Consider the following 26,754-nt stretch of genomic DNA (forward strand, 5'->3'; position numbering starts at 1 on the left):
TTTTAGGTTAGTTAAAATTATTAGATTTTACATTTTCAGTTCCACGAACTAACCTAAATCTGTATGAGATTGCAGGAAAATTATCCTTATTTGGAGGTCAAGGATTTAAGAAGTGCTCCTGTGAACAATAGAAAAAAATGGAAAACAAAAATATGCGCCTTAAAAAAAGTAACGTACTTTGTAAGTCGAGATGCCACAAATCCACGTGTTATAATAAAAATGAATGAAATATTATTATTTATTAATTATATTCACTAAAAATAACCGTTTGTTTTTAAAAATATCAGCTTAAGTACCTATTTCTTTTGTTAATTAGTTTCGAATAAATAATTTTAACGACTATTGTTGTCTTACCTACTCTACATTTAATAATGCATGATTTACTAAATAAATACTTTTAATATCTAAACAATATTATTTCATCTTTTCACTAAAACAATTAAGGGATTTAAACAAATCGCTTACTTTCTTTAGGGAAATCGCCCCACGGAGTTGTAATTTAACATCTTCCGTGAATTGATAATCAACCTTAGCGATTTGATCAAATCTCAGTTTTCATAATTTCCCTGCGACATATACAAATACATACATAAATTGTTAAAATTTTTAAATCTCTCGGTCGCCGTTACCGAAATTAAAAAAAAAAAAACATATATTTCACAAGAGCAGTTATGGGTTTTCAATAATTTTTAGATTTTTTTTTTTTGATTCTACAACTATCGACGATAGTTATCGCTCCATGTAAAAGCGTTAAAAAGTGGTAAAAATAATATTAATAAAAAGCAAACAAAAATGGGAAATTTGGACTACTGGATATCGAGTACTTCAAAAAATACAAATTTAAATAAAAGATACATTTTAATATAAGTGAATCAATTCGTCAGTCAAAAAATAAAAAAAGTTGAACAGGCCCTTCGGAAATGACATAAAACAGCACATTTCAGCATAAAAATTATCAAATAAAAGTTCAAGACTGTGGATTAAATATATTCTAATTTAACAGAAGGAAAAAAAATTAATTTCATAAAATTTGCTTAAATTAATAAATATTGGACGAATCTGAGACTTTTTCGGGCGCGATCGAGTAACATTTCTGAATTTAAGTAAACACTGTGGTGAAATTTAATTAGTTAGCTTTAAGGCTTGACAGTATATGTTAATTTACTACGAATTCTGTCGATAACGAAGCTACAAAATCCACATTTGACGTAATAGCTAGCACAGGATAACAGATTTCTATTTTTATAAGTAAAAGAAAAGGAAAATACAATAAAACTTGGTTATACGGAGATTCAAGATGCCGATTCGAATATGATGGTTACATACGAGCGTTCGGCTCGTAACCGTACATGTTTACGCCAATATTTATGATAATACAAAAAAAATAAACTATATACATAAGAAGCTGTTATAAAATATAATATCGATGTGACTTATAGGTTAACAAATAAAATTTAGATGTAATACAATCTTTAGACGCTAATATGTTTTGTTTTTAACCTACACTGTTAGCGTTCAATGAATTAGAAAAAAACTGCTAATAAATGTGTAGTAAAACTTACCAAAATCATCGAGGAAAGTAACAAATGAACACCACACAAAACTTTCTATCACAAGTTTTTACACACAATCTGTATTTATTATATCTAAAAAAATTATTCTTATCTATTTTTTCTTCATTCTAACAGAATACGTCAAAACTTAATCGCGCATACAAACTAATTAGCCTTAAAATAATCGTTTATTTTTGTTTAACAATCTTGTAGCTGTAATTGTCAAAACAATTTTGTAGTTTATTCAAGTACTCTACAAATCCATCACGTAAATTATTACTCTCACTAAACTCCGTTAATTTTTTAAAACATTCTTTGGCGTCAATCGCTGATACGACCGGGAGAGTAGTATATTCATCTACATTTTCAGTTTCAGCTTCGCTATCACCTGTACGACTACGAATTACCTCGGTAATAACGTGTTCATCAGTCAGAATTTCTGTAGAATGTAGATTTTTTAAGGATGAAAAAAGTCCATGTTTTTTGCAAACATCTGAATTTGATAGGCCTCGTTCTACTTCTTGAATAATTTGGATTTTCATTCACGTACATTTGTTTTCTTTTGACGCCCGACATCGTTCGTTATAAATGAACCGGAGTTAATGGAGAACACGTTTTTAAAAATACACTGTACTTTTTTTTTGGCAAGAAATACTAAAATGAAAACGCATTCGATAACGCGACTACAGTATTACTGCAGCCAAATACAATACGGTATTTGGCTACTAAGTATCCGATCGATCGCTTTAACGCAATACTGTTTTTGTTTAACCGATTCTGTGGTACTGTATTTTTAAACTGAAAATTACGACTACTGAATTTACCAGCTGGGGTAGGACAGGTTAAAATGTATCTTTAACCGCGCTCTTCTTTAGACTTTCACTTAAATCGTTTAAAATGTGCTATAGAGTTCGATGAACCTGTTTGGGCGGTTTTGACGGATGATTGTTTGGCCTCAAGTCTTACCTGAAATTTTGCACGAAGAAAAACCCGAGTAATTAAAATACCGTAGCTATCAGCCTTTGTAATACCGCAATGAAACTCGTACTGCACGTACTGTACAACGTTCTCTTACAAACCTTTCTGTTCACCCTTCACACCTTACCTGAACAATCCTAAGATAAAATGTAAACGTATATTTCGTAAACGAAGAAATGGAATTTCCCTTGCGTCGAGATTATACGGTTATGTAAGTTTTTTAATTACAGTATTTTAAAAGATGAAAATGCTCGTAATAACAAAGTTTATGATGCATCGATACCTCGCTAAAAGCAAGTTAATTTATCATTAATGAGATGGAAAATAAAAAATTCCAGAATCTTGTTCGTTACAACAAAGTTCTCTTTTGAACAGAGCTCGTTATTAGCGGGTTCCACTGTATTACAAAAAAATAAAAAATAAAATAAAGAGTAAAAAAATTATTTCATTAGGTCTGTACGGTAGAATTAACAATTTTCAATTCTGTGAAAATCATAAAAACAAATCAGAATGAATCGCTATTCTTATCCAATTAATAAAAAAAAGTAAGCAAAAACATAACGAAAGAAAATAAACAAAAATGCTATATTTGATTTCACAAAATTTAAAAAATCACAACGGCTGTAAATAAAATTTAAATATTAACGCCAAATAAAGAAAATTTAATTAAAAAAATAAAATAAATAATTAATAATCACTATTTTAAAAATTAAATAATATAAAGTTAAGCAAAACGTTTTTTTACATAATCGTATGAAAATCAAATAACATTTTTATTTATTTATTTTTATACAGCTTCATCTATCGATTATTTGAAAAGCATAACGATCACCCTGATAATAAAGGTTAAAAAAGCTCAGCGATTCGAGAATTAGTACGATGATTGCAATAAACGCGTAACATATCCTCCGTGAAGTTTTAGTTAATACAAAAAACAGGATGAATAATTTAAAAACGAATATGCTGTGTTACGCTTACCACCTTATCACTCGGATTTTAGTCCCGTAAAACTAATCTGGCTTTTAAGTCAAAAACCGGGTTACATGTCATATAACACTACGTTTCTGACGGTTATGAAAAGCTGTAAATCAAAATGTGAAATCATTACTACAGACGACTGGAGAAAGTGTTGTCATTATGTAGAACACTAGACTATTACCGTTAAGAAATGTTTCAGTCTCAAAATGATGTCAGATTTAATGGCGTGTAGCAATAACAACCGAATTATGTTCGGTTGAGGAAGATCATTTAAGCACTGAGTGTCGGGATCGCAACAGATTCCGCAAGATGTTATAAGTGTGCGTATGTGTGCCTGCGTTCTACCGACTAAACCTCGACTTCAAGACTCCCCTCCCAGGGCCGGACCCGCAATTAAACTTACTCAGCCCCGGGGGTACCGTTGAGCTCACGAAATCACAAGTCCCCGTGCATCATCGCCGTAGCCTATCCGCACAAGTGCAGAGGAACCACAGCTCCGGAGAGGGCTGACTAACCCCCCTCGCTCACCGGTCTGTTCTTCACCTAGGTTATAGGCGACAGGTTTTGATGCTTAGGTCTTCTCATGGTCTTTCTACAATCCTCACCTCAGCCTCCTTGATAAGAATAATGCTGCAGACCACGGTGAAGATCGAGTCCCAGGACCTCTCGTCCCGCAGTATTATCGGCATGATATTATCTGGTGTTAATGTATCCAGGTGGCGTAGGGTACTCCTTTGTATCTCCCATCTCGGGCAGTGAAAGACCGTTTGATCTGCGTCATCAAGACCTCCCCAGTACACACACGAGTTTCCAGAAAGAGCCGTGGTCCGTCAGGATCTGAGTGAGCTCGGAGCCGAGCTCACCGAATCCCCTAAGGATCCACGGCCTGACCTCCCTAATCAACCGACAAGTCCACGTTCAAGTAGGTGAGGCTTTCCAACGCTCTTGCCATCGTTCCTGGTCATATGCTATCTTCCTGTTTATATTCCAATATGTCTCAAACCGTTGTTTTGCCAGCAGTTCGATGGTGGTGTGCCCGCCGAGACTAAGACTGCCTCTGTAGACACTGTCCTATACGTCGAACAGACTTGTATCGCCATGCGTCTCTGGACTCTTTTTAACCTACATCTGTTTCTTGCCGCGTTCGTGACTTTCTGCCCGTCGGGGATCCCATAGAGGAGGATTGAAGCGATGATATGCGAGTGCCCGAGCTTTGAGTACTCAAAGCTCGGGCGGTCGTCTCAACCAACACTGTGACTTGACCGATGTGCGCATTGAACGCCGGTCAAGCCAGAAGCCCAGGTACTTCACCTCGTTCTCAGGCACCACAACGTGTTCGTTGATCGTGAAACAGAGAGGCTCCAGCCACTTTCTACCGGCCAACATAACCGCCCTGGTTTTCAGGGGAACCAAAACCAAACCCTGTCCTGGCAGCCACTGGTCGACCAAGGTAATAGTCGGTTTGCCTTTGAGATTATTTCCCCCTCGTACCTAGCGACGACGAGCGCCAGATCGCCGTCGTATGGCGGACACTCCCTCCGGATACTGCAGACTAAGTACCCTGTCACAGACAAGGTTCCACAGGGTAGGTTCAACCGCCGAACTCTGTGGAACCCCGGACTGCACATCGAACGGAATCTTCTGTTCATCTAGTTCTTATATGACTTTTCTGTTTTGTAGTATCTCTGTAATATCGTACGGAGGTAGGGGCTATGCTTTTGTTCTTAAGCGCACCGAAGATAGCCGCCCAGGTCACAAAACTAAAGACATTCTGGACGTCCAGGAGGATCACTACAGGGATCCTTGTAGTCCGTCAGGTGCTATTAGCCACCCGCTCCGCCAGACGCATAACTTGATTAGCTGCGTCGATCGAAGAACGGCCTGCTCTGAAACCATACTGCCTGTCATTTAGGCCACCGCTTGTTTCCAACTCTGATTGCGGTCGTTTAACAAGAAGCTTTACAAACAGCTTAGAGAAGCTGTTAAGCAAACACGGCGGTCTGCAGGCTGTAGGATCCTCAATGTTCCTTGCCGATATTAAACTTTACTATGGCCAAACCGTTGGTCAAATTGAATTCGGAGATAACTTGCAATATTTGAAATTAAACTTTAAAAAAAAAAGTTTCTTTGTCTCTTTCGATTATCGATAAAAGTACCTTTAAAGGTGCGGCGGTGCAACTAACGCAGCCACTGTTACTGTTAATATGTGTGCGACGCTACTGGGTGGCTGTATCTGCCTCCGGTTACTTTACTAAGGACCATAAAATTAAAATAAAATAAAAAATGAGAAACTTAGTACGGTCACATTCTCGTTTTTGTCGGGTAATGCTAAGAACCGTGCAAAACACTTTTTTACCCTAACGGTCGGGTAAATAGCTACAACTACTATTTTTAAGGTGGAGGACTATTATGAAACACGCATACTTATGATGATTCAAAACAAATTGTAAAATTTCGAGTTCTATGCTGACCAAACTGTTATTCTAAAGAAATTACAAATACACTGATAGTTTTTTTTTTATAAACTGAACAAACTTTTATTGTAATTTATCAGTACTATTCTCACAAGTATGGGGACAATTAACACAGATGGTGAGGGGGGGGGTTCCAGAGGGTGGAGCCCTGACTGACTAATGTTATAAAATCGTCAGTGAAAATGATATAAATATTATCATAATTAATAGAATTTTTTATCTTTTATTACGTACTTCCTTATCTTAATGTTAATCAGTTGAATAAGATATAGTTGACGGCGGATTCTTTAAACGATCAACATTATTCTTAATAAGAACGACACTTTTATGGTGCAACCATATAGATCACAATATAAATAGCAAAACAGAACGCAGAAAAAAGTTCGCACTACCCATAAATGAGAATGAAAATATTGCCTTGTATTCGTATACACTCATATACCACTTTCACCTATTCGCTTCACTCATATCCGCGATCAAAGAAATACCAAATGACTGGATGCGTAAATTACGCGAATGTAAAAACAAATTGAATTACTAAAAGAAGTTACAGAACGTAAAAGTAAGAACGTGAGAACCATATCTATATACTGCGTAGATCTAGTACTAAAATTAATGGAAATAATAAAAAAACCTTATCAGTTCCAACTAGGATTCAGAAGTTTTTTAAATATCCAATACCTTTCTTTTGCTTCGTGTTAGCAAAAGATATGGTTTGCTTGGTATTTCTCCCGCCTCCACCCCATTCGGTCGCCCTAAAGCAAAGACCGAATGTCTGTGTGACAAACGGCTACTGAGCCTCCAAACAGTTTAGCGACCAGCGTCCTAGATAACTCCTAGAGCTTACCTAACAGCGTGAGCGGACTAAGCGCCGTACCATACACCACCGGCTTACGTGTCCCAACCACTCGCTTGTCATATATTTACTAAAACGGGTAGGCGCACCCCGTCAATTACTAAAAATATATATGACATCCATAAATTAAAATTTACTTCGTCTAGACAGCAATTCGCTGCCACGCCTAGGTCGCTGAATGCCAGCAAGTACCTGTCCACCATATTAAAGCGCTTGGAGACTTAATTGGCCGGTATACCATATATCTCTACGTTAGTTTCCCACAGCAATGCGGTAGGTGTCAAAAGTTTTATATTTTATTGTTAAATAAAGTTCACACAATACGAACCTTATCAGGTAGCACATCTTTTTAACTTTCAAGTCGTTAAATGATGCCGCAAACGAAATCGCTGGTTCATTCTAAATCCTCGTCACCTTCACTTATGTCTTCGATTTCTTTTGCCCTTTTAATAATCTCCTCAACAATTTTATAGCTCAGATCCTTATAGGTCAAAATCCGACCGACAAATATCAGCGTTTGTTACAGTTTCCTCTCCTGCATCTTTTGCTATGACTACTGTAGTTCAGATGATTAAATGATATAGTTTGAATTCCCTGAATTTACACCTGAACCGGCAACAAGTTTGCACCACGATCTATAAAGTAAAACAGTCCGTAGCATTTACCGGTTTATAAATCGAATAATTCTTCCAAAAACGATTTAAGTCACATCAGTAATAAAACAAACTGAATGTTTGCTACAATCACTCCCTGATCCATAAACTGAACTTAATTTGTTACATTAATTTGTAAAACTTTTACAAAAATTAATCCATCATTAATTTTAAGCAAGTTTCCTCTGCATTATTTTATATCAGTACGAGAACATTACATGCTCGTGCAATATTTTAATTTGCTGATTTTGTACAAATACATAACATTTTGTTATGTTTAAAGCTTTGTAACGCATTTCAATAAATAGTACAATTTACTACTAAATAAATAAAATTAAGCTCTTTTTACAGACTGTAAAAAAAAGTTGAGTAAGTTGTTTATAAGGAAAAAAGGGATTTTCTAAAGATTTAAAGGGAAATAACTCTGATGCCTTCCATTATTTTCAATTCATTATCCCTATAGAAAATTTCTTAATGCGTAAATTAAGCGAATTCCCTGAATTATTACCTTCAACAAAAAAACTGGATTTATGGCTGTATACTTTTTTTACACCACTGAAAAAAAAACCTAGCTCCTAATCCTTTCCTCTTCCTCTGTTCCTGTACTTTTGTCAATCTTTTTAATCGGTAATTTATTAATACTATATTTACAATAATTTAAAGCTGTGATGAGAATGTTTAGCTCCTTGTAGTAACATATTACAATTTTTTTGCAAATTACAGGGAATATAAACTAACATGTCAAAACAAAGTATAGCTTGTCCAAGCGGAATTAGCACAGACCTGAAGAACAGCATATCTATATATATATTACTGCCTAACTAGCAAGGGTTTATACGAGGGTAAATCAAACATAAACTGTACTTTGTTTCTGAGCGCCTACCGTTGGTAGAACTGGGCTCACGCTTTTCGTATGCTTGGGTGGAATCATTAGGAATTGTGGTTCTCCACACTCCCAATCAATTCGTCAGTAACGCTTACAAAGTCGGAGCAACAGGTACAACCCTCCATTGCACAACGCATAATTATAAAATTTCTTGCTCGTGAAGGAGTTCAAGCGACGGAAATTCTCCGGAGATTGACTGCACAGTTTGGGGACCAAACAATGTCAAGGACTCGTGCGTTTGCCTGGCATAAAGAGTTCAAGGAAGAATGGGAACGAGTGGAAAATCAGAAACACGATCGCCGTCCTTGGACCAGCATTACAGACAAAGTACATTCGCGCGGTTCGAGACATTCTTGAAAACGATCAACAGGTGAGAGTATCCGAAGTTACAGAACAGGTCGGAATAAGTTATGGAAGCTACAAGCGATTATCACAAACGACCTACCGTTCCGTAAAATGTGTGCTAGATGGGTCCCTTGCCTTTTGACTGCAGATCAGAAGTTGAGATGTTTGGAGTTCTGTCAAAGGATTACAAAAAGGTCTGCGAAAGAAGGTGATGCATTTTTGAGTCGGATCGTCACCTGCGACGAAACATGAGTCCACCGCTACCAGTCGAGACAAGCCGCTATGAAGTAACATTAGTCGGGCGGATGAACTCGCACAGTGTGGACATGTACTTCGTTTGCTCCGCGATTTTATCATTTTTGGTTTTTTTTTTTAGTGAATTTTTTTGGTACGGACGATGGGATTGATTGGTAGAATTTTAACGGAAGCGTCTTGTGAATTTTTTGATTATTAACGGACTTACTTTTTATTCTGTTTTTTTTCAGCTTTATTGCCTCTGGCAATAGAGGCTATTTCATTTTGTTATCTATCGATAACACTGCCTTTTTTTATTAGTTAATGGACAATACTTAATAATATTATGTTATCTTATCTCGTGAGAGAATATTAAATAAAATATTATTTTTCAGTACCGATTATAATTATATTATTTACTGGAGTTATCGATTTAAGCGATAGCTTGGTAGTAGTCAAGCTACTACTCGACTGGAAGTCCCCCCTGAGCTTACAACGTCGAGACAGGAGGCAATGGAGGATGTCCCCATCCCGGTTGCCACCGGCGCTGTAACATCAGATCCGCTGGTGGAAGGCTTGCACCCCAGAGCGACTGTGGAAGGTAAGAAGGGAGCCAAACGGCTGAAGGTGAGGCAGTTCTCCAGAGGAGGAAGACATACCCCTTGACATGGTAATGATGGTCCGGCGGCTTGAAAAGCTAACCAAGGAACTCAGGAAAACATGGATAAAAATGTAAAAAAAAGTATAAAGGAAATTTATTCGGAGTTCACCGCTGCTGTGAAAGACAAACTTTTGGTTTCTTTTCATGAACAGAAGTTTGTGTTGTCTTTTCAGTGCTATTTTTGAGCTGGTGGTCGAGTGTATACCTTTCCCAGTTTCACAATCTTGCCTGAGAACTGTTACAACGGATTTGCGCCCTTACTGTTAAGACGATTCATACACTTTTCACTAGGATTGAGGATTTGGCGCTCAATTTGTTCGAGCATCCGCCTCATCGCGGCGAAAAGAGTGGCAACGACTCCTGGCCGCAAGTCACTGTTACGAGCAAAGGGGCCTTTACCCTTAGTCCTGCTCGCACTCCTTTAGAGCGGAGGCCGTAATCTGTAACTGTGAGTTGATCTCTGATTTCACACATTTGATACAGTAGCGGTGAAGACTTGCAACGAGTGACAGGAGAATACAGGTCTCCAGCTGCCCGTGGCTCGCTGCGGGTAGTCGTCACGCTTGTAGGCTTGCAAGCCTGGGGCAGGCCTGGGAGCTCTGCTCCTTTGGCCCGTGATGTTTTGACAGAACTGGGTGGCTTGTCTTCCTATTTAGCAAACCCCTAAGTGTACTGGTGCTGCTACCAAGAGGAGATTATTGCCTCGACTCGAATTCTTCCGAGCGGCTTTCACAGCTCTCGTCGATGGTTTCGAAAATATTGCCTCACGGCCTAAAGAAATAACCAACTGCGACAACCTCCGCCGCCAAAGCAAGGCCATTCGAGTAACCCACCAGGGTCACCCCCGGCGAAAGGGGGACGCGGAAGACCCAGTTATAAGAAAACACCCAGAGAGTTGGTCCGAGGACCGACCCCTGCGTTACTCTTCTGTATAGATTAAGCTCGATTGTTTGTTCCATCCTCTAGGCAGCAAACTAGCCTACGCCCAGTTAGATATGACTTTATCATCTGTCGGAAATAGATCCTTCCCCTGACGTCCGTCCTGGCAGAGCCCCAACTCGTAGACGAGGAGTTAAAGTCTCCCGCCAGTAGAGCAGAACGGTGCGTAAGAATTTCTCTGGCCAAAGCAGTCAGTGCCTCCTCAAATCTTTTGATCGTAATATTCGGCGACATATAACACGAATGTAAGAAGATGCTGTCGCTCGAACGAAGCTTATATCGAGGTGCACATCACGTATGGATACGTTACCACAAAGCCGATCCCCCGTCCCCGGATAGCAGCCATCCGGGTCGAGGGCGGATTTCATAATACGGTTCGGAGCTGAGCGCAATATCCGCGCCCACCTCCGATGAGTATCCGGCCAGCAGGTCATGTGTCAGCCTAGCGTGATTCAGGATGACCTTCATTTTCGTGCGGCTGTGCAGCCGGTCCTCTCCCGGCTTTCATCAACTGTCTCTTTTCTGGGTCCTCTAGGGCATGAAGAAGCGCCCGTTCTATGCCCTTCGGTTCCGCAGGCCAAGCACCTTGCTGCCGCCTTACAATCTGTGGCTCTATGGCCTTCGGCTCCGCAACTGAAGCGAGAGCCTGACCTGTCTTCCCCTCAGCATCCTCTCGAAGCACTTGAAACACCGCAGGGGCTGCTCCACTGTGTCAACCCTGCGTGACACCATGCCGATCATTACGCCACTCTTCTGTACTATGTGCGCAGCCAAGGAGGCTGGCAGTCTGCAAATTGCAATCTTCGTCTCTCTTTAACCGGATCGCATCGTAATCCGTAAATTATCAGGTAACTCAGGGCCGGCCAACTCCCCAAGCCCCTTTACTACATCTTACGCCTGTATATCTCCCTCTAGATCGCGTATTCGGAGAGCAAAAGTTCTGGTCCTTGACTGTACTTGGTCATCCTTGATGGCATTCGTCACTGCCTGCTTAAACAGTGGGAGGGGGTTCACTCCTATCCGGCATTTTTGTGTACGTGTTACGGTAGCCCTTCCTGGGCCAACTATTTTTAATAAAGTCAGCCATATCTTCTGTCCTGACACCATTGTTCAATCCATCTTTTATCGGGCACCCTGTAACCACCGATTTCTGGGTAGTCGCCTCGACCATTTGGTTCTTCCTAGTAGTTCCGGCTGAGGTACAAACCAGTCTCCGTATGTCTTTCACAGCATCCCAATCACGTAGAAGGAAGACACCTTGCTTCTAACATTACCGGTCGCCACACCACCCCCTCCGTTCCAAGCCCTGAGGGGCTTTACCGGAGGTCTTCTTTAGACTCTGTGACTGATTACATATCACAATCATCAGCCAGGCCTCGGTCGGGAGGCCACCGATGTAAATCCCTCGGTAGACATCTGCATCAGTAAAATACAAATCAAATTTCGCCTTCACGTAGGCCTCAAACGGACATCTTCCCATCCAAACTAACTGACCGAAACCGCAGAAGGGCGAACTCCGCGATTAGTAAAGATTTGACAATACCGTTCGTGACTGTGAATACTTCAGAAAACGAACGAGTTTAAAGTTAAATCAGTGCTACACACACATACCAATCAAAATTATGATTTACGCAACGTAGAAATTCAGACCTATACCCAATTAATCGACCAATTTAGGTCACCTAACAAGGAGAACGCAACCTCATTCCGGTACGTGCAGGAGCTGGAGACAAACCCCACACCCCCGCCCGGTCCCATCTCACGTGACATAACAAAGTCACGATCACGACCGTCCCCGGCGGAGGGAAGCCACGTCTCCAGCCGCACGGGTTAACATACCCCAGTGGCGCGGCCATCCCCACCAGCGGAAGCCGCAAAGCGAAACAAACAATACCGATATAACCGTGGCACGATGCCAGTGCACCTACTTTCAACCCAATCCAATCCAATCTCTAAACCGAAACTCTAGCCATCCGGAATCCTACCACGATCGAGTACCTCGATTAAACTCCCTCTGCAGACCTAGACACCGCAAGGACGCGGAAAAAAGAGGCCACCATAGACCACTCCTCGCGGATCATCTAGTTAATACGAAGATCCAGAAAGGAATGTATTCTCTCAAGTTCCCTAACAACACGTGAACGTTCGACCTCGTATCGGGGACGAACGTAGAAGACGTGGTCCACTGTATCATCAGTCCCACAATCCGGGCATTGACTCGAATCCACCAAACGAAACCTAGCCAAATTCGTCCGAAAGGCACCATGCCCGGAGAGAATGTGTGATATTCCGATTGGGGGAGACCCATCAAATCGCATCTATATCAGACACTATAGGAAATGTATCATGTGTGTAGCGACCTGTGGGGGGTACGTTCCTCCTGACCTGCCGAGATGCAAGGCCCCGGTTTTCAATCTCCTGCTTTCGTTCTGACATCAATAGGTTATTTACCTCGGAAATGTAGCATCCTTACGCTCATTAGCCAAGATATCTATTGGTTTACTCCGCCTATAACACGGACTGCCTCCCGCGAGACTGTTCTATAACCGCCTATAACAGCCAGCAAGAGGAGTAGTTGGGCCCGCAGAAAAATGTCCACGCAAAACCTAAAAGCCCTGCGGTGAGCCCAGAAAGGCGCTGCACACAGCATAATAGCTTCGCTGACACCTTTGTAAAGGATACGCATGGTACGATAATTCAACCCCCAACCGGGATGTATGACTACGAATTCCATAAAAGGGATCAGCGGCCGTTTTTATTACATACTGTAAATGTTCCTTGAACCGAAAATTCTCATCAAAAGTAACACCCAGGTATTTTGAGTCGTAACGTTCCGAATGGGAAGACCAGCCATCCGGATCCGGATTCGTCGGGTAGCAGCCGATCGGCTGCTACCCGACGAATGATGTTAAGAAACATCATTGGTTTTCTCTGGGTTGATAATCATCTTGTGTTGGAGACTCCACAAGCACGAGCAGCTCGGAACTACCTCGTTACGCGAATTTCCTTCAGTCAGTAGCAGTGAGTCGTCAGCATAACCAACGACACGTCAACCAAATGGCAACCTTAAACGCAACATAGAATCGAATTCAATGATTCAAAGGAGACTCAGAACACTGCCCTGAGGGCATCCTTTAGTTAAATTCTTACGAACCTCCGAGCCGCCGTCACCACGCAGGAAAACGGTCCGACGGCTGAAATAACTTGAGAGTACTTCTAGTTCATTTCGTGTACACTTACGCTTCTGCATCTGAACAGGGCAGAGGGCCACCATAAATTGTTAAATGCCCCGGATATGTCCAAAAAAATCCCTAATACATATTTACATGGATTAGAGGAAGCTATATCCATCACCTTTAGTACGGCATGCTCAGTGCTCTTTCCCGGACGGAAACCATAATGGTTGTCCATTAGCAAATGATCAGTAGACAATCTAACATTAATACGCATATGAAAGACCTTCTCAAAAACCTTGCTAATTGCAGGCAAGAGCGTTAGTGGAATTTCAAGTTAGTGGCATTCAAGGTCTCGAGAAACGATTTGCAATCTGGACTCCAACAAAGAGGAGAATTTCGGCCAGTCCGCCATCCTATGCAGGAAGCTCCCCCCGATAAATGGGAAAATGTCCCTCATGGCCATCGCGCAGCTCATCCGCTATTTCAAAAATTATCAACCGATGATCGCTAGAACAATTGTCGACCATAGACTAGTCAAGGACCCTGCCAGGGATGTCCCTACGAATGGTGATGTCAATATTTGTACCTGAAAAGGCCCTTAGTCCGATCGTACCAACGTAAGTGTCCAACCGGTCTGCAACATTAAAGACCTCAAAACTGTGCTGCGCGATGAAACTGTTAATTAGGCTACCGCCATGATCAGTAATCCGACTGTGCCAGAAAGCGACTTCGCATTAACATGGGCACCAATAAGGATTGGACCATTACCCACATTACGAAGGATCCTATCCCATCTCTCTAGGTGTTTCTCAGTGGTATCTATGTATTGGAAATATATAAGGTTCTGTCCGCAACCGTACAGGTTCTGTCCGCGAATTGCAAGACTGACCACAACAATATGCGCGTCAGAAATCTGCCGAATAAAGACACTATCAAGCGACTTCCTGCATAGAATAGCAGACATATAGGTATGCCCTATACAAAACTCTTTCCAGCTGTGAAAGCCTGACAGATCACCCCTAATATGGGTGCTGCAGAAGGACAACATCGAGGCTCCGTTTCTCTGCAATCTCACCTAACTCAACCTGGACTACATAAGCACCCTGGACATTTAGTTGACCGAACCTAACCGTATAAGGAATTAAAGTACAGCGCAACGGTCCTTACGTAACAGCCACATTCCCTACTAACAACTGGGTGCTCATGGTTTTTGTGCAACCTCTTGCAGCTAGCACAGACCGGAGCCTCGGACCTATGCGAACAATCGTCACGCTTGTTGCCCTCCTCGCCACAATAGGCACACACCAAGGCAAACTTACAAAATTTAACCCTGTGACCATATCTGCCGCAGTTGAAACACTTTTGAAATCCGCGTACTCTTTTACTCGCCAGGACCTTAAATCGATAAATAGTCTGCCTACAAACGTAAATTTTTGAAAGAGACCGGAAAGAGACCGTGATATTTCTGGGTATATCCACCTATTTATAGGGATATCACACCTATTCTTTTTAAAGACCAACCTGCAGTACCACCGGAAGGCGGCTTCATTCAAATCAGTGTTCTGTTCCCAAATGAGGAACAAGATATCTTCGTCGGTCAGGTTACGGTCGATATCATAGACCGTAATTCGGGGCCTACGCGCTCTCTTCGGGTCTATTTTCACATTCAATCGCTTAACCGTCGTGGAATCTCTAATTGCCTGAACGGTCTCCGTGTCATCCGCTACCACAACTAATCCCTTGCCGGTCTCGTTAATATTACTGATTTTAAGACCTTTCCGGTCACGCCGAAGGGCAACCTGGAGGTTTCTCTTCAGCTGACTGCTGGACACAGTCGAACCCTCCGTCCTATTAACAAACGCAACCTCAGGTTTCTTAGAGGGCTGGCTGTTTCCATGTCTGCCCCTGACCACCTCAGCATACCTAGCATACTAGCTGTAGCTAGTTGCTTACCTAGTTAGCAAACAGTGTCGTGATTTTATATAATGCTTCTTATCACAACGCTGAAGAAAGCCGAGTACCGAATTCAGCATAAACAAAAAAATTAACGGTTGACTGGCTGCGAACAGCCTACCGTTCAATGAAAATTTGACGAAAGTCCAGTTTTCCAGTTTTACGAGACAATTAAAAAAAATAATGATCATCTGAAAAAATATAAGATATTGGAGGAAGGTGGGTTCCCTGTTTTACGCTTACCCCCATATCATCCCGATTTGAATCCCATCGAGATGATACGGGCACGGGTGAAGAACCGGATCTCAGCCGCGACAATGGAAATTTGTCATAAAAAGTTTGCAGAACTCTCAGTTGAGGAGCGGAAAAAATGTAAAAAAAACGAAGATAAGTATCGTAAGCTGCAAGACCTCTAGAACAACAAATTGGACGTGTCATCGTCAATCTGGGAAGCGAGAGTTCATCAGAAACGTCAGAAGATGAAAACAAGCAGTACAGAATTCAAGTGCTATATATTCGGCAGCTTTGTAATTTTTTATTTTAGTTATTTGTATTATGCTAGTACTAGTAACAAAATTCATATCGAAATACAGTACAGTAAAGTGTAAAGGTTCTACGGAAAAAAGGATTGTCGAGCTAGTAAAGACAATTATAAAAACAAGAAATGCCTACATTTCAAGGTAATATATTTAATTATTTTTTTTACTATAAGTATTTAAAAATAAGTTAGCTAATTATGTATATATTGTTTTATTCCATTATGAATTTATTTATTTTTTATATAAATATGACTAAAAATAATTAAAAAATTTATGATGTGAATTTGTTTATTGAATGGAATAAACATTAGCGTAAAAAAATTACACAGTAAATTAGTATAAAAAGTCAGTTAAGTTAAAAAATTACTATATAAAAAAACATTATACTGTATATACACCGTAAAATTTATTATATATATATTGCCTTCTTCGAGTAGCATTAAAGCCCGCGCTGGCTAGGCAACAATCACCTAGAACCATAGCTGTGCCAAACTATAATTATATACAATTGGGAATTTACCTCCGATTTCGATGAAATTTGGAATATACCGTATTTAGGATCGTTACAATTGAAACTATTCGTCGGAAAGCATTTCACTCGGAAGTTACACAGTACAGTCATAAACAATTTCGTAATTCAGCACTGTACAAATGATATATACATTATTTTCGTACTAAATAATTATTTAATGTATGCAACTATGCGCTTAGCCTAACAATCCACCAATTTAACATTTAAGGTTATTAGACGACGTTAGCGAGGATTAGGTTATGTTAGTATCGTACGAAGTTCAGTATAGTAAACGTTAGTTGTCTAACCTAACTTTTATACGGATTTGAATCCTTGATCGTGCATACCGGTGTTCTTTGGCGGTTGGGTATCAATTAACCACACATCTCAGGAATGATCGACCTGAGACTGTACACGACAATACTCGTACTTCATTCACATTCATTACACATAATCTTCATCCTCTTGAGTAATACCTTACAGTGGTTCCGTTGGCTAAACAGAAAAAGAAAGCAAGTTACCTAACCTAAACTTTTTTTTATACCTCCGGGATCCCAGTTAGGTATTACTTCAGGGGATGGATGAGATGAATGACAATTTTTTTTTTTCTAACCTAAACTTTTTTTTTGTTTCAACCTCCGGGACCACCGTCAGGTGGTATTGCTTTCAGAGGATAAGATGAATGATTTGTAGTGTGTGGTGAAAATGTCATTTCTGAACAGCATTCGAACCCAGCGACCCGCATGAAAGGCCGAGACGCTACCACTCGCGCCATCTAATCTAAACTTTTTTTCTTGTATAACCTTTGGGAGCACCGTTAGGTATTACTTCAGAGGATGAGATGAATGATTTATAGCATGCGTGACAAATGCCATGCATGACTGGAACTTAACTAAACTCGATTAAACTTCACTTATACAGTTATTTATTCTTAAATAATATATATTGCTCTCAACCTAACTTGCACTTACGCTTAACCTAACTTAATTAACAAACTTAACCAAATTATGTAGTCCAAAAATAGTGTATATTAACACTTTTACAATATAGAATTATAAGCTGGCCTCCATGGCACGAGTGGTAGCTTCTCGGTCTTTCATTCGGAGGTCCTGGGTTTGAATCCCAGTCAGGCATGGCATTTTCACACATGCTATAAATCATTCATCTCATCCTCTTAAACATCACCTAACGGTGGTACTGGAGGTTGGAAAAAAGTATACAATTACAAAATCTTTGGTGAGTACTGTGTAGCTTACGAGGGGCACAAATGGGTAAAAGGTGTTACTGACAAATAATTTCAATTTTAATGAAAACTTAGGTTCTAAATAACATATATTCCAAATTTATCAAAGATCAAGTGAGTTCCCAACTGCATAATTAACTAAAACAGCAGCAATATAAACATATTAGTAATACAATATGTATTAACACCTTGTTACTGAATAGATAAGGTACATTATTTTGTATGAATGAATGATTAGATATCATTAATGTGCATTAATGATATCTAATCATTTATGAATCAGAACAGTTTACTAATCACAATAGTTCCTGTAGCAATTAAATTAGAAATAGTTATAAATATTTACACTGTTAAAATCTCATGAACGTCTTTTTTGAGGGTATCTTACTCATCAAAATAGTTATTTTCTTTTCTGCCTTATTTTCTTATAATATACTGTACATTAATTGAAAGATAAAAGTATGAATAATAATGAACTGTAATCTTATTCTATTATCTTTAAGGAAAATTATCCAATTATAATCATCCTTTACTTAAAAAAAGAGTAACTAATAGCAATGTGCATGATAAAGTTAATTGATATACTGACAATAAAAAATTCTAGTGACATTGTTTTTTTACTGTTCTTAAAACCACTTTTAAAGGTAATATAAAACACTTCAGTAGTGTACTCACTTCATTAAAAATTTAGTACTGCATTAATGTATGAGTAATATGTTTATTTTTATTGTGCTTACATGGAATGGGCCGTAGAATAATTAATAAAAATCTTTACATGAATCAAGCAGCAATGGTAAAGCATTCAAGAAAGAGAAACTGGTTCAGAAAGGTGTAGGATTAAATGTAAAAAAAAAGCTAACGATGACACCTTTCACCCAGTTATACCCCTCGTAAGCTACAGAGTACTCTCACCAAAGATTTTGTAATTGTATACTTTTTTCAACCTCCAGTACCACCGTTATCTTTGTAATGTATAAATTTAAAAGAGGTTAAATTTTCAGAGACATAAAAATATATAGACCTTGTTCTTTTGGTAAAATTTTACGAACTATTAATGGCCAGGATTTATTGCTAAGAGAGGTATCAGTTTGACAACAAATAAAAGTAAAAGTAAGTAAATAAAGAGACAGAAAGGAAGACAATGAGGAGTTAAATATTAAGATAAATGAACAAATGTTTTGCTGTTTGGACAGTAAAACTATGAAAGATGGATAAAGCAGATACAGATCTAAAGCAAGTTTTTTATATAAAAAAATGTCTGCTAGAATCTAAGATTAGCTATTACAAAACTTTTTTTTTAAATATCTATTCGGAGTGCAGCAGTTTATGATAGTGAAATGTGGAAAATAGGAAAGGCAGGAAGGAAAATAACTAAAATGTGGTTGCAGGATAAGTTGAGAATTAGTTGGGTTTACAAATAATGAAATCTAAGACATAACAAACAGATGGAAAGGTTTGAGGCAGATTTTGTAGAGGCAACTAAGCTGGTGGATCATAAATTAAGGCTCGCCTACATCCAGCTTTAATTAATTTGATAACAGAGGTATGTGCAGGGAATAAAAATGTAGAGGAAGACAAATGGAGGCTTATAAAACAGCCAAGAATGTAAGAAGTATTATTTGTGCTGTTAAAAAATTATAATATAACAAAAGAAGTGCAGTAAAGTATAGTAAAACTATAGGAAGGTAATTTGGAGGTTTACATAATTAGCTTCTACTTCTGCTTAGTCAAAATCTCTAATTAAAATCATCACCTCCAATTATAATCTCTATCATAAGCTTTAAATGAGATGATTCACGGACCTATAGCTGGAATGTATCTCTTATAAAAGAATCTCATTAAATTATCTTAGCTTAAGCTGTTTTTTGAAAATACTTAATTTTTTTATAAGGAAAATGTATTGAAATGAAATAATGAGCCAACGCTTATCATTGAAGGTTTATGAGTTAATTGATTTAATATGAAACTATTCCAAATCCTTAGCCATACACAAATAAATATAGGCTTATTCCACAAAATAATTACTTAATAAACTGCTATTAAAGATAATCGGTAAATTCTACATAATCCTTTGATAACTTGAATTATGATATGGTAAGTTTACCATGCTAAGTAGAGGTAATAAATATGTTGTTTTATGACATAAAGAGAAAATATTTTGCTCAACAATACCTGTCCCGGTCTTACTTGTAATTACCTTATAATAGTACTGGTATATATATTTTGTGCAATGACATATGTTTGGAGAAAGCCAAGAAAGATTTGTTTTGAAACATTTTCACAGAGAGTATATCACTTATTTCATTTTGTTGTTAACACTTGTAAAACACATGCTATGATCTATTTATTTAAAACTTTAATTTATATTATCTTCTACAAAATAGAATTATGTTCCAATCATTTTTTAAATTACTTGCTATAGCTCTAGCTCATTTTGCGAAGTGAAAGAACAACAGATTTACTTTTGTCGTGGATTTATATGGCTCATGATCGTTATATAAAATATTCAGTATATACAAGATAACATGTGAAATGGTTAGAGTAATAAAAAACAAAATGTTAATAATAAATATTTGTTTTTTACACTAAGATCAGTGAAAAAAAATTATAAATTAACAATTTTGAAACTGGCCTACAAATGAATGGTATTTTAAACTTATATTTTTCTACCAAATTAGTCATCACTTGATAAAATTTCTTTATTGTTTACTTAGTTACCACAAATTTTCATTAAAATTCACTTATCTTTAGTAAAATATATACTTACACTCTGTGGAGTGTAAATTTCCGTGAAAACAGAATCTAAAAAATTAAATCTATAATGGAATTTTGGCACAAGTACTGGTGAAAGTTGTTTCTTACAATCCTTGCATGACCTCTTCCTGTTCACCAAGAGAACACAGTATGTCATATAAGCCAAATGTTGACATTTTGGTAAGCTATAGTTAAACTATATACTTGACTTGATTGATTGGGCAACAGTTAAAAATTTCACTCATCACTTAACCTTAGAATTATTAAAATTGATATTGTAATTCCAGGGGCAATTTTTGTGCCGTCAGGTTGCATACAATTAATCTGATTATGGCACATAAGACAATGTAAATAACCTACTTTAAAAAGTAATTTTCTTTGCAAAGGATTTACAAAAAAAGTTAAAGCTTAAAAAATAGCAAACAATCAATTTTGATAATGTTGTGGTGAGAAAGTGTTATGAACAGCATTGATTAAAAAGTGAAATATAACAAAATTTCAGCAAAAGTATTAGTTCGGGTCTTAACCAATACTGTAAAGATAGATAACATAATTGAATTTTTAAAAAAATAAGTGATTACGATTATGAAATATGTTCGACAACATACCTCGAAATTATTTAAGTCATTCCTGCACTGTATATTATCTTCCCCGGTTAATGTCCAGATGAAAACAATTAGTTCTATTACGAATAGAAATTGTAACCAATTTCATTCTTGAACACTAGTCCAGTGAAATTATTAATCAGTACGTTGAAAATAGAGCGTTCATTACACACATGCTATCAATGCAGTACAACAAATGAAAACAAAAAGGACTTTTAATCTTCAAAAATAAACGCACATTTACAATTTAAATCATTTCTTGTGAAAATAACACAAATCAGTGTCACTATACAATTTCCACGATGACAATAAGAAATATCAACAATATTTAATTAAAAGCAGATTCACAATTATCCATGCATGACATGCAAGGGCTTTTCATAAAATCTATGAGGCAGTTTATTATAGAAATTTAGTAATGAAATTTACCTATTCCGCAATATTTCGATGAAGTTGCTTAAGATATACTGTGAAATCGCAAGATTAATGATGATGATTATGAGAATATAATTTTTTATTTACTAAGTATAAATAAAATGCATAATTACAAGAATAAAAAATACACGTTCAGTTTTCGTGTTTACTATTGCGACTAAAACCTAATTTATCCACAGTCAAACGATGTTTTGTTAATTAAATACATTTATTTTAAAATAAAATTCTCCGATCTCTTAATTTGGTTGTGTTTTATCTAGAGTGGTTTGATATTAAAAATGTTTTTGAAATCCGATTTGCTTGTGTAAGTTGCTTTGTAAGTTGGTAATTAAGCTGGATGTCTTCACGGGAGTAGATGCTGTATAACCTAAAGGAAGTTGCGACTATGATATATTAGATAATTAAAATCTGATTCTAGAAATTAAATATGGCTGAGGTACGTTCATACTTAGCTTTTAATTTGATTGCAGTATAAGTATAAAATTATGCTGAAACGTTCGTGTTATTTCCTAACGATAAGTTATTTTTTCTATATAAAAATGTTTTTCGATTTATTTTGAGAATGTATATACAACAGATTTAACAATTGTGAATTTTATAAATCATTGTTCTAATTGCTGTAGAAAACGTGTTTATTTTAAATTAATTGTAAAACGTGGAGTAATTTATACTAGCATCATCTATTAATGTTTAGTGGAAAGAACATTTTTTTTCCATTTGGGTATTTGTTTCTCATTTCTCATATATATATGACTGAACAATATATAGATGATGAATATTAGTTAATATTTTTTATGTATTTAAAAGATGTAATTTCAATACTACCGTATTATGATTTGTTTTTTCACATATTAGTACTATTACAAATTTTTAAGTTATGATATAGCGCTTCCTGATGGTAACAGTCATGCGGATCATCCTTTAAATTTTGCTAAAACTCAACTGTATTTTTACAGGACTGATTATTCTTGTTTATTTGATTATGCAAATTAAATATATATTGTTAAATTTTGCAGTTGATTAAATTACCATTGTTTTTTTTTTTAATCATTTGGTACACAAAAAATAACTTTTCCTAAAACCCGTGTTTATTTTATGCTGTAGTGTATTTTGTCTGTATCATTTTATATCATAGTATTGACCAAATCAGGTAAAAATAGGCTATAAAAAACAAACAACCTTATTTATTTACAGAACTGTCTCTTGTGAGAATTCATCTTAATATGTTTACATACAGAAGAACTTGTTAATGATCACTTTATTAACCTGACCATTTGTGTAAATGATCACCATTGTACCTTTGATCTATGAACTGTTTAATTATGATATGGGCAGTTAAAAGTATTACTTTATATAAGGACTCTACACCTGACACTATGAATTTTATATTTAAACTAACAGACCCGCTGTGCTACATGGTTTTGTGTTTCCTGTTATGGTCAGGGGATGTTTAGCCGGTCAGGGCTGACTTCACTTGCTCTACTTGTTTATCCATCTGGCCTGGACTCCCCTGTGTTCATAAAACTCATGCTTGTGAGAATAATAATGATAAATAAAAATTAAAGTCTATTGAATGTATAAATATCAATGTGTTGTAATTTCTTATGAAGTTTGGTCAGTACAAGACCCAAAACTTTGAGCGATGTAAAAATGCGGGTTTCAAAATATTCAGCCTCCATCTGGTTTCTCTTACTAAGTACGAATAAAAATGTATTTTGCCAGTTGCTTAGCTTAGCCAACAAAATGCCACAAGGAGGAGGTGACCATACTTCTTCTCATTTTTTAAAAAAAATTCTTTAATTTTATGTTTTTAGTCAAGTATCTGAAGGCAAGTTCAGCCAATCATGTCATACATAAGTAACAGTGGCCGTGTTGGTTGAGCCACTATGCTGTACACCATCGCATCCCTTTAAAAAATAAATTCAGGAAAAATTGAAAATGATTTTTATATATTTATTTGAAGAGTATTTGCAAGCAAATTTTTTTTAACTTTCTTCACCCGCTTTCAATGTCAAATTTTTAAAAATCTAGAAATTAGTTTTTAGGTATTTACATGAAAATTACACTTGTCAAAAATCAAGTTTAAATCTTAATTTGTTACCGAGAAATTAAAAAAAAATATTAAATTTCATTGTTACTCCATTTTAACTTTTTAAACTTGGAATTTCGAAAAATCCTTTTGTAGTGTACACTTATTCCATATGAAGAACATACATGTATACAAATTTTCATTTTTTTATATTCTGTAGTTTTTGCTGGGATTTGATGAATCATCAGTTAGGACATGTTGTTTTATGTATATAAGTGGTGCAGTCCAGTTATTAAGGTCCGGTATGAATTTAATCCTTCTGTTCCGTTCCACATTGAGCCGTCCGGTGCTGCCATCTAGTGGGTACTAGCGCTCACTGGCGAGTTAAGTGCGTACGATCGCTCTACGTCAGAATCCTGCACAGTGCAATTGTGTTTTCATTTCAGTCTAAGGGGACTCATAGTTTCTTGTTAATGGTCAAGTTCAATTATGGCCAAAGTGTCATATATTCTTAAGTTTAATGTAACTATTGTAATTCAATCAAAATGTCAAGGGTGATAAGAAATTAAATACAATTCAAGAAGAACATAGCATTGCTTCAGTTCATAATCTACCACCTCATCAAAAATACGGTCCACACTAGCTCTAAATTCTACCACCTTCTAACATCTAAATTTAATCTTTACAAATACTCAGTATGATAACAAAAAAGAATGAAGAGGATAGATGAAAAACATCTGCCGCACAGGAGGGAAGTCAAAGTTAGTTTAGGATGCCTCACCATAAATGTACAAAGGATAAGCAATCTTGGCTTACAGGGGTCAAAAAATTATGACTCCGTAAGTATTTACATGCTTCTAGAAGCAGAACATCTTTATAAAGTGAAGTTTGAATTTTGCAATTGTCAGTCTTATTTCAGTTGTGAGGGAATTTCAGTTGTTTAGCAGAGGGTGAGCAGGAAAAAAGGGTGGCGCAAAACTTACATCACTTTGTAATACGGAATGTTTAACTTGGTGAAAATAGATTACATGTTAAAAAGAAACAATTTATTCATTACAATATTTTAATTTTTCCACAAGTTAATTACTCTTATCTATGATCATTTTCCTGGACCCAAAGAATCAAATTCCATTGTTCAGCGGGTCTATAATGTTTTTTTTAAACTAGGCTGTTATTAATTTATAATAAATGAAGTGTGTGGGCTAAAGGTATCCAAAATATATTGGCTTACATTTAAAAAAAAAAAATAGTTGTAATCTGTTAAATGTAGGCTCAATTGGTAGGAAATATTTCAAGATTTGTTCTGTATACTTTCAAGGTCAGCGGAATACACATGCGCAGGCAAGCCGACTCGCAATGCAATTTTTGTCAGTAGTAGTCAGTTGAAGTGTGGACCCCACAACAAGGTTCAGTACATGCTTTGGTTAGCGGAATTTCAATTAGTTATGCATGTTCAATGTTTTGTACGAATTGAGTGGAATATTGTTCCTCCAATATCCAAGTCTATTCGTCAGTGGGATTTTACTTTAAGAGATACTGAAAACTTGGTTTCTCAAACTAGAAATTATCCAAAATTTTAAGTTAGTGATAGGACTGTGGATTGTGTACATGATGCATACACTGCCAGTCCTGGAAAATTAATTAGGCAGGCTAGTTACTGAAATGCAAATTCTTCGTTCCACTGTTCATCACATTGTTCATAACAACTGTGTTTGTAGTATACAAGTTACAACTTCTTCATCACATTAAATCAAATGATTGCTGCTTACTATAATATCAGTTTGCTGCAGAGGTAATGCCCTGTGTTGAAAAAAATACTAATTATGTTGATACTTTGTTATTTAGTGAGGAGACAACGTGTCGTACATGCAGAAAGGTTAACAGGCACAATTGTCAAATTTGGGGTTCTGAAAACCCCCATACAGTAATTGAAAATGAAAGGGACACTCCGAAAGTCAAACTCTAGTTAGTACTGCACAATAATGATATCATCGATTTGATTTTTTTTCATGGAGCCCAGTGTGACACGACACACGTTTCTCAACAAGCTTGAGGAGAACTTTGCTGTTTCTCAGATTCTTGCATGCTTTAGTTTCCAACAAGATGGTGCTACACCGCACTTTCATTGAGATGATACCATGTTGTTGAACAACACTTTCCCCGGATGTTAGATCAGACAAGTAGGTCCAACTGCATGGCCACCTAGATCTCCACATCTCATTCTTTTGGACTCTTTTGCTATGGGATTTATTACAAATTCTGTGTATTAAAGAAAAATTTGAGATTTCGATGATTTAAAACAGAATTGTTGAAACTGTTGGTCTAATAATGCCGCATATACTCCTAAACACCTGGCAACTGTGAAATTATCGTCTAGACATCTATCGAGCTACAAAGGGTACATATTGAACTTGACTAACTACATTAAAACTTGAGAATTATTGTGCTTAAAAAAAAGTTAAATAACTCGTTCTCTTAATATAAGCTGTTACTTTTTAACCCAGACACCTATTTATTACGAACTGGAATACCCATTCTTGTATAGGATGTACTGAATTTAAGCTTCCAAATACTCTTTTTTAACATTTTAGGGGTGGCTAATATAACAGATTTTTTGTTTTTTTTTCTTCTAAACAACCCTTTAAGAATAACTATGTACAAAATTTCAGCTTTTTAACTGTTCAGTAAATGGGACATGGAAGTGATTTTCAAAGCGGGTGAATAGTGAACAGGTTTTCCTGTTTATATAATTTGTATATTTAGTGCCCTCAGCAATGCATAAGTTTTGAGTTAGATGCTTCCAAAACTTTGATTATATAAGCCAGAAATCCTCTTTCCCCTGTTTCACCTTCCCAAGGATAAACGAGGAATATCTAGAATAAGTTTTTTATAGAATTTTGTTGTTTATATCAGCACCCAAATTTTGAATTTCTTTTTAACATATTTGGGAGT

At 37.0% G+C, this 26,754-nt stretch overlaps 2 protein-coding genes across 3 annotated transcripts in view; one reads left to right on the forward strand and one right to left on the reverse strand.

Annotated features, from left to right (window-relative positions):
- LOC142318745 (beta-1,4-N-acetylgalactosaminyltransferase bre-4-like) overlaps window positions 1–21,712 on the reverse strand; it is an 84,050-nt gene extending 62,338 nt beyond the window's left edge. The window contains exon 1 of one of the 2 annotated variants that reach the window (XM_075355459.1): window positions 21,342–21,712. Coding sequence is in view for 1 of the 2 variants with exons in the window: in XM_075355290.1 (XP_075211405.1) it covers window positions 1,563–1,571 (9 nt within the window). In the remaining variant the exon portion in view is untranslated. Of the gene's footprint in view, window positions 1–1,562; window positions 1,599–21,341 lie in introns of those variants that run through there. The other variant, XM_075355290.1, reaches the window with a different exon arrangement.
- Window positions 21,713–22,036: 324 nt separating this feature from the next.
- The window catches only part of Lamtor3 (Late endosomal/lysosomal adaptor, MAPK and MTOR activator 3), a 44,618-nt gene continuing 39,900 nt past the window's right edge, over window positions 22,037–26,754 (forward strand). Inside the window, exon 1 of the mRNA XM_075355764.1 lies at window positions 22,037–22,209. Within this exon, the coding sequence (XP_075211879.1) occupies window positions 22,201–22,209 (9 nt within the window). The 5' untranslated portion in view covers window positions 22,037–22,200. The remainder of the gene's footprint in view (window positions 22,210–26,754) is intronic.

Source organism: Lycorma delicatula, chromosome 1 (assembly GCF_047948215.1).
Source record: "Lycorma delicatula isolate Av1 chromosome 1, ASM4794821v1, whole genome shotgun sequence".
NCBI lineage: Eukaryota > Metazoa > Arthropoda > Insecta > Hemiptera > Fulgoridae > Lycorma > Lycorma delicatula.